General features: G+C 32.3%; 1 protein-coding gene across 1 annotated transcript; it reads left to right on the forward strand.

Moving 5' to 3' along the window:
* The first annotated feature begins 1382 nt into the window (after positions 1–1382).
* LOC134690401 (uncharacterized) lies at positions 1383–9153 on the forward strand. Its single transcript, XM_063550373.1, has 3 exons — positions 1383–1488; positions 5677–5817; positions 7728–9153. Exons 2-3 carry the CDS (start codon positions 5683–5685, stop codon positions 8418–8420), a joined length of 828 nt encoding a protein of 275 aa, XP_063406443.1. The 5' UTR covers positions 1383–1488; positions 5677–5682; the 3' UTR covers positions 8421–9153.
* The last annotated feature ends 832 nt before the right edge of the window (positions 9154–9985 follow it).

The following is a 9985-nucleotide window of genomic DNA, read 5'->3' on the forward strand; positions in this document are numbered from 1 at the left end:
AACCTCATACAACGGTCGTTCCAGAAACGGTCTTAAACATTTAGTGTGTCTGGTGGGTTTTTTTTGCTCATGCTGAAGGCATGATTGTGACTCCGTTTCAGATATAGAACTGCAATAAAACACGTAGGGGAATTTTGTTTCAGGCATTGCTACATCATACCAATCCTTTTCTGTTCAGATGCCTACTATAAGTACTAGGCTACACATATTCACACAGTTTCAGTTAAAAAAGAGCTGTTCAAATAGATACCATATAGGTCAGATTCACACTGCATATTGAACTACTAAAACATTCCTATTGTCATGGGTGCAGACATATACTCGTTAAGGCGTTAAGCTATTATTCGTCATTTAAAGTGTAATTTTAAAGTTATTAAGCAAAGATTTACAAAACGTGCCGTTGTCTTCTCACTTTTAAATTGCCGATTCTCTTTATATGAAGTAAAACAAACAAACAAAGACTTGATTTAAAGGACTTTTTATCGCATTTTCTGTTTGCATAGTTATGTATAATCTGAGGCTATGTATGAGTGATCTGTGTTAAAAATCAGACATAAACATATAAGGACAAAATATGCAGTTCGTTTATGTGATAAAATGCGCAAGGAAATTATAGCAAAATATTTTTTTTATAGCTATTCGGAGATAGAAAAAAACACTACCATAATTGAGATTGTATCTAAAATACTTATCCTTCCGGAGCACCTGATTTTACTCCCGGTTTTTAGTGGAGTTCGTGTGGTTTCTTATTTATTGTTTATAACTGTTGATGTAAATGTCTTTTGGTTTTATGAGTCTTTGACATTGTTTACTCTTTGGTTTTGATTGTTATTGTCTTTATTAACCATATTGCATCAAAAGTTTAATTTTGTTCGTTACATATTGTAGGAACCAGATAATTTCATTGCGTTAGATGCTATTTATACTCGTCAGTAACAATTTATGTCAAGACTTTAGACAGTCAAAGATACACAAAAAAACATTATCCAAAATGTAAGCCGTATTAATGTAAATTCATATCAATTTGCCTTTAGTAGTAAGTCGAGGAGGGGAATATGTAATTTTACATTTAAAGAAGTATACAAAATTTACCAGGCTGAACATGTTCTTGATCAGCAAATTTCAATCCCAATATCAACAGTCAAAGATAATCATCTCGTCTTGGTGCAATACTATGTTATCAAAGTGGCATATACATACATGGTATGAAAATACACAAGTACGTAAATGTAATGCCCCATCGTTGTGAAGGAGACATAGGTGAGTGATGGTAAAGCGTTCGCTTTTCATATAAATTAGGTGTACTCATCCCTCGCTTTTGAATGCCAAGTTATTTATAAATTCAGTGAAAATAGTAGACTGCAGGTTAGTAGTTAGTACATACGAACAAAATGAATATCTAGAACAGAGCTCCATTTACATCAAAGGTAGCTCCTCAAGAGCCTCATATTTTGACTGGTTGATCCCACGACTCCAGAACATGAGAAGGTAGGTATTTTGTATATTTGAGTTTTTATAACGATTCATTGTGATTATCAATTATTGATTATTGATTTTTGAGCATGTTGGTCCTCTGGTGTTAAATGTGATACAAATCTATTATATTAAATTTGTGAATGCTTTCTCGTGATAGACAGGACCAGGGTATGTTATTTGTTTATCATTCATTTAAATATGTATTTTAAATTGTGTTTTGTATACTAGTAGTTTGTTTGTATTGTGATATACCACAATTAACTTTTACTAGTTAAAATGCTGAAGAATGTATATTTTATCATGTTACTTTATTTTGAAATATTTAGGGAGCAAACAGATAACTTCCAAAAAAGAGGGGGGGATATTTTTTTTTGTTTGAATCAGAATTTGTTTTCTTTTTTCAACGCTTTCAATCAAATTATTTTTTTCAAAATTTAAGCCTATATATAACGTATGCGGGAAATTTGGATTACATTTTTTTGTTGGGTTGTTTGCTTCCACAGAGTATTTGTTTATTAATCGATTTGGGAAACAGCATTAAAAAAACCCTTAACTCCACCCAGCCCCCTTGAAGGGAAATGGTCGTTCCCGTATGTAACTTTAATTGTAGAATTTGATGCAATTTTTTAAAATGTATTTCTTGAGAGTAGCATTGTAAACTAAAAATATATAAATGCAAAGCGAGGCAAATAACTCTTTTACGTATTTAAATCCTACGAAATCCAAAATTCAACTTATAAAATCATCGTAAAGCAATAACTCAAACAATTTGAAATAAGGACGTTAAAACCAGATAAGGGAAGGGAAACCAGAAATTGGTCATATGTAAATAAAATCACAATACAATCACATATACATTTATTATTCAAATAAATTCACGTTAACCAACATGTCAGAGATATAAACAAACAAATATGAATTGGTCTTTTTTTCTCAGTTCATTAATGTAAGATTCTTTCTTTCAACGGGATTTGCTTGGTATAAAATTTCATTAGTGGGGAAGGGATGACTTCAATCCATTGATTATTTGTATATAATCAATTTGCTTTAGTCAAGAATTTTAGTATATTGAAGGACTTTTTGTTTTATTTTAAAAATATGCTTTAAATTGTAAAAATATTCGAATAAGCTCTCGCAGCGATATAGCCTTTTTGTGCTAATGCGACATAAAGCAACCAACAATCAATCATGCAATCAATCAATCCTTTGATGGTAGGAACGAGTAACGGAAACATGCAGAACCTTTCATAAAAGTTTAATGCTTCAAATATAGTTATTTAAATTTTTATTGTACATCTAGCTCCCGTAAGTTAGCAAAGGATGTGCATGTACATACATTTTTTTCAAATGTTGTCATTGCATCATCCGAAACTGACTACAAAGCACCCTTTAAAAAAAAAGAATCGGTAAGAAAACCAGAATTTCCTGTTAACAGATGGCAATTGCTCTTATCTAACTAATGCTTTTTCATGAATGTAAGAAACCTATCGTACTTTTATAAAACATGGTTACTAATTATGATTATTTTATTTCATATTAATTAATCATATATGACAGTATCAATATGTGCACACTGGTGTCGAATCAATTAGATTAGCAAGAGACGACAATATCAATAACAGATTAGCCTACTCGTGTAGGTTTGTTTTCGTATCAGATTTTGGTATTGAAGTCAACAATTTAATTGTGTAAAGTGGCAAAATACGTTCCAATTTTCATAACCACAATCCCGTCACCTTTTCAAAGAATGTGAACTGCCAATAAGACTTATCACTAAGTTTGAACTAACATGAGCATTACGACGAGTGCCACATGTGGAGCAGGATCTGCTTGCCCTTCTGGAGCACACGCTATCACCACCAGTCTATGGTATTCTGTGTTGTGTTTTGTGTACTCTTGGTTTTTTTTTGTCTTTTTATTTTTAAACCATGTTGTTGTAAGTTTATTTTTGACTAATGCGTTTGAATTTCCCATCGGTTTTTACACATTTAGACAAGCTAGCTACGTACACAAGAATTATGGTTCAACAGTAGTATAACGTCCCCCAATGCAAACAGTTACTGATTCCAGAGTACGTTAACAGAATAAATTATAAAGGTGTTGTTTGTTTTTGATTAAATCTATGGCCATGATTGTCAACTATGTAAACACAAGTAATTGACTTTGTATGGGAATAAATATTTAATATATTCATAAAATCAAATGATATTATGCTAATTAAATAGCTTTTTTCCAATTAGGCCAAACTATAATTTATTATCGAATTTCTATGATAAACTGATCAATTAGATTCAATAGTTTATTAAAGTCTTGCCACTTGTATAACATTATACATTCCAATATACATATAAAACATTGCGTATAACATGAAATATTGGATAACATATATAAAAACATAGTGTATATTAAAACTAACAGTAATTATGAAGGAACTCGATCAACATACAAGAATCAAAAATTTGCACCGGTAATGTCAAACGTAATATATCATATCTCGACCAATATTTATCTACATGATCTCTACATATAGAATTTGTAATCTTTGTAAAAAAGAAGTGGAAGATGAACTCCATTTTTTACTGAAATGTTCATCTTTGGAAAGTGAGAGAGTTTCCATTATTTCCAACATAGTTAAAAGTTACAAAAACTTTCACAATTTAGAGTATCAATCACAATTTATTTGGCTAAAAAATGTCCAATGAAGATAGTCACATTTTTAATCAAGTAAGCAATTTAATTAATAATCTAAATGTTATTCGAAAACAACTATTAGAAACTTAGTGAGTTTATATATTTTACTGTAAAAAGACAGTCTGAGAGACATAATTTAGATCAATTTAGAAATTTAGATATTTATAAAGCTTCTCATTTTTAAATGTAGGATCATGAAAGCACCAGGGGAAAAACCAGAATATTTAAATTTATTTTCCTATATTCATTCATTTTTTTTTTAGGATCACTGTATTTGTCAAGTTGAAACATGATACACTTTATGAATACACATTAGTGTGTCTTTCTTGTCTTTTCGTTGTAATCATTGATTTAATTGTTTTCAAATAATTGTAATCATTTTGTAATCATTGTACCAAATTTAACTTGTGATTATTCTGCCTGTAATGGGCGTCTTTAATTGACAATAAAATATATTTGATTTGATTTGATTATAGCTTACATTATTTCGAGGATATTTAAAACGAAAGTATGAAATCATTGTAAAACAATAATGTGTCCATAGTACATCCCCCTATAATTTTTTATCTTCAATGGACCGTGAAAATAGGGGTAAAATCTCTAATTTGGCATTAACATTAGAAAGATCATATCATAGGGAAATTGTGTACTAAGTTTCAAGTTGATTGAAAACGTTAACCAGAAGAGGGACGAACGGACGGACGGATGAACGGTACAACAGACAGACGGACGCACAGATCAGAAAACAATACCTTTAAATGAGGCATAACAAGAATACCAAGAATATGCATTATATCTTTATTACCAAAGTCTATAGAATTGTATGTATATACATGTAGGTACAAATATGACCTCGTTATTTTAATTAGTTAATAACGCCAGCTTCGGTGTATTGACTGTGCATAAATTAAATTCACAAAATGCATGCGATTTAAAATTTGTAATGTTAATTTCCCTTAGATATTTTAATCCAGATTTAAAATTCAGTTTATAAATTGTAGAATTATGTACGATCAATACTATACATGACTTTTAATGCATCTAAAGTTGTCAAGATGAAAATTCAATTATTAAACTATATGTATCAATACTCCTTTCAACTGGAAATATTGTTAAGATTATTTCACGCAGAGTGGATGAATTACAAAACATTGAATTGTAAACTGAATTATTTATCATACAGAATCCCTTTAATATGTTTTTGTGATGGTATTGGCTCTCGTAAAAATTTTATATTATAGTGTAAACTTTTCAACAGGATTTATCATTTCAGAACAAAAGTGTAAAGAACGTAATACATCAACAAAAACCGTGCACATTATTTGCTGTTATTTAGATGCTCTTGTTATAGCCCGGTTGTCTAGATCTTTTATATGTGTTGTTGATGATGTGAATAATTCATGAAAAACCCGAAGGTTTGTCACCATGGAAGTTTCACAAATTATACATTGACAAATAAATTCAATGATGAGTTATCAGGATGTTAATGACATGAAGTTTACATTATAGGACAAAATGTACGTTTACGAAAAGAGAGCTTTGAAAAGATGTCAGCACGCTATGTCCAGAGACCTAAATCTCAATACACCACTGTTGTCCCAGCTCGAGAAAGGTCATGTGATTGATTCGTCACAAAGCTCTCTAATTATGGTAAGTTTTTATACATGATAAGTATTATATAAAAAAGAAGATGTGGTATGATTGCCAATTGAATGAGACAACTATCCACAAGAGACCAAAATGACACAGAAATTAACATCTATAGGTCACCGTACGGCCTTCAACATTGAGCAAAGCCCACACCGCATAGTAGTTATAAACAAATCTTTTGAATGGACTGTTTTTGTTGTTTCAATCGAAAGGGTTCTTGATCTAGATCTGAAAATATTATTTTTCACTGACAGTTGAAAATACTTGATTGAACTATGAAAATATCTTTCTGTCTTTTTTTTATGTTATTTTTTTTGTGCTTCGTATTTCAATAATTTCAAAGTTTAACTGCATATCAATTTTTTTTTTCTTTTATTGTGCTAGTCAAGGGCTACGATCTGGTCGCATCCTCGTATAGGAGTAAATAGGATCGTAACTTTTGAATATAGGAAAGATGTATGTACACTTTCAAGGAATAGGGATAAAAGATAAAAGATGTGGGGGATTTTGTAGAATATGGTGTGCACATTAAAAAATATGCCATTCACATTAGAGACGGAGGTATGATTGTCAACGAGCCACCAAAGGACGTAGATATAAGCAATTATTTGTCAACGTACGATTTAACAACGAGGACACACAGGAGTTGGCGTAGGAGGTGTGCACTCCAAGTAAAACTAAAAGAAGTATCATTATTTAGTATTAAAAAATAATCTCGGCATCACAGGTATACTTAGGGGGATGGAAACTATTCTGTCCTCCAATATTTCTTTTTCAAAATCTGGTGTTTTACTTTTGCTGTATTTAAATTTCTTTCAGTTTTGTGCTTTTCTCTGTTTCTCGTCTCTATCAGGGGCAGACCCAGTCTTTTTTTAAAAGGGGGTGGGGGTTCTATCCAAGTATAAAAAGGGTGGTCCAACTATATATATCCCGATTCAAATGCATTGACCGTCAAAGACAGGTTGTTCCTACCCCGGAACCCGCCTTTCCCCCATCGGTAAGCGCCACTGCCTATATATTTGTTAATTGAGTACCCCGGTATCTATTATATTTGAACAAACTTCTGTATAATTTGTGGCATAATTCTCGTACATGTATGCATATCAATCGATTTATTAAATGTTTAACTTCAATTACAAGCGTCGCCTGACATTACTCGTAGTATATTTGCCTACTTTCTCAATTTTGATACTTTGCAATATAATATCTTACTAGTAGACAATCAATATATATAGGAAGATGTGGTGTGAGTGCCAATGAGACAACTCTCCATCCAAACAGAGACATATATATGTCTCTGATCCAAATAACAATTTAAAAAGTAAACCATTATAGGTTAAAGTATGGCCTTCAACACGGAGCCTTGGCTCACACCGAACAACAAGCTATAAAAGGCCCCAAAATTACTAGTGTAAAACCATTCAAACGGGAAAACCAACGGTCTAATCTATATAAACAAAACGAGAAACGAGAAACACGTATATATTACAAAAACAAACGACAACTACTGTACATCAGATTCCTGACTTAGGACAGGTGCAAACATTTGCAGCGGGATTAAAGCTTGTTATATTATAGTTCTACAAAAAGTAAGATAAACACTTTCGAAGTTAAGTGTCGCTTATGTTCTTAAAAACTGAAAAGAAGATGAACTTAGGATAATGTCCATGTCGAAAGATGGCTTATATTCTTATTGAACCCGAGCCAACTGATCCCCGAACATTAATACACTTTGTACTATTGAACATTAATTATTATCAGGCTCTCAAAAGCAAACTTTCAGTTCATTTACCGAAAAGGATTTTTTTTATTAAACAAACTCATTTAAATAACATTCCATGATTTGATAAACCCTAAAAGTACATGTACATTATATGTTTTTTTTTTAATTATTATTTTTTCAATTCCAGAGACAGTCTGCTAGAAAAGATAAAGTACTGTTGCTCATAGACATACTATTTGAACAAGAAGATGGTGTGTGTATACGACTCATTAACGCACTTAAACTGGATTATCCGTGGATTTCTAGTCAACTACATCGGGAATTCATTAAAGAAAAGACTAAATTTAATCGAGAATTCAATCAAGGGTTATCAACAGTAGTAAATAAACAAATATCACCTATGGTGCTAGGACCTGGTGCAGAAGAGTGCCGAGTTCCAAAAACTTCAAAAGAATCACTTCAGTGCGTTGAAACTGTGTCCGAACTACTTGAAACATTTCAAAAGTTAAATTACCGCCATCTTGGCGTAGATCCGATAGAGGTGTGCAATATGGCATTATGCGTCGTCTTAGAGGAGAAAATTACACAGTATAAGAAAACTATTGATAACTTACAGGAAAAATTAACTAAATTAAAAGTTCCTACAAACAATATCCGGGTGATCAAGCAAGAAATTTTAAACGAAAAGGAGGCTGCAAAACTACTTGAAAAACAAATAAAGATTAAAGACTCTGCAATTAGTCATCTGGAATACCAAAATGCGTTATTAAAACAAAAGCGTGAGGCATTACGAAAAACACGTGATATGTCAAATGATATGTGCGCAGTTTGTAACAGTAAATGTCTTAGACGACAAAGTTCTTTTAATATATATAAATAAATATTAAAAACATTAATTTTGCTTTAGGAGATCAAGAATATTGTGTTGACCTTATTTAAATATTAGAACAGCACAACATAAGAACAAATTGTAAAAAATCAGTTGCAATTGGCTTAACTGAAAATATCGATACGAAACACAGAAAAACTTGCATAAAACGATCAACATAAACCACAGATATAGGAGATCTTGCATGCAGTTACTGATATCTAAAATTGAGAATGACAATCATCCGGGGAAATATATCAAAGAGACAACAACCCAACCATATAGCAGGCAACACGAAGGCCAACAATGGATTTTCAATGCAGAGATAAACTCCCGCACCCGGAGTAGTCCTTCAGCTGGCTCATAAACAAAATGTATTTATAGTTCAGTGATAACGGACGTCATACAAAACTTTGAAATATACACAAGAAACTAAATGTGAAAATCATACAAGGCTAACAAAGGCCAGAAGCTCACGTTTTGGGACAGACGCAAAAATGCGGCAGTGTTAAACATTTTTTTGGAGATCTCAAACCTCCCCTAGCTTTACCTCTAGCCAATGTAGACAAAACAAACGCACAACAATACGCGTAGTAAAACTCTGTTCAAAAGAAGTCCGAGTCCGATATCAGAATATATAACAAAAGAAACTAAACAAAATGACAATGATACATAAATGAACAATTAAGGACTACTAGCAGTTACTGACATGACAGCTCCAGACCTGAGTTTAACTTATTGAATGATTGTGTCTTCATCATATGAATATCAAATACAATCTCTCCCGTTAGGGGTTTAGTACTATACCATAATAAAATATATCAGAAGAACATACGTATATCATGCCAACAACTGGTTTTAGATTAAAGACAATAACCCATAATGCATCGTGTTCTCCTAGACCTGTCAACCAGTACACCCCAACAGATGTCCTCAAATATGTCCTTGTTTTCTTTTAGTATCAGTTTATGAGTTCTACATGACGGGTGCCTGGTGTCAAGCAGGATCTGCTTACCCTTCCGGAGCACCTGAAATCAACGCTACTTTTTGATGGAGTTCGAGAGTTCGTGTTGCTGTTGTAACCCTATTTGTGACATTTTTCCCTATTGTGTCTGTTTGTTTTGTTCACGCATGGTTGTCAATATAATGGAATTTGATGCGATAGTCATACAAGTGAGAGGTTAAGCCTTATAAACCCAGAACAGTCTCCGGGACAAGTTTGCAATTCCGCTGAGTGCAAAAGTTGTCACCTTAATTTTTGGAGTTAAGTCAAAACAAAGTTGATAACTTGGTTGGTATTGGTTCCCTGATATTTGTCCTAAAAAATTTTGGCTCTAGCACCACTGTTGAAAAAGTTATGCCCCTTTTTTCAACAATTTCCTCAGAGGAAAAGTACTTTTCCTCAAGGGAAATCAAATTTCCCTGAAGGAAAAAGATTTTTCCTCAAGGGAAATTTTTTTTTCCTCAAGGGAAAAAGATTTCCCTTAGGGAATTTGCTGCATAATTATTTCCTTTGAGGAAATTCTATTTCCTTAGAGGAAATTCTATTTCCTTAGAGGAAATTCTATTTCCTTAGA

The sequence above is a fragment of the Mytilus trossulus genome, chromosome 11, assembly GCF_036588685.1.
Source record: "Mytilus trossulus isolate FHL-02 chromosome 11, PNRI_Mtr1.1.1.hap1, whole genome shotgun sequence".
NCBI lineage: Eukaryota > Metazoa > Mollusca > Bivalvia > Mytilida > Mytilidae > Mytilus > Mytilus trossulus.

What these genes read in the sequence shown, in the direction of transcription:
- LOC134690401 (XM_063550373.1), top strand. Translation starts at nt 5,683, where the DNA reads ATGTACGTTTACGAAAAGAGAGCTTTGAAAAGATGTCAGCACGCTATG. An exon ending in CACAAAGCTCTCTAATTATG is followed by an intron (nt 5,818 to 7,727) that starts GTAAGTTTTTAT and finishes TTTCAATTCCAG; the next exon opens with AGACAGTCTGCTAGAAAAGA.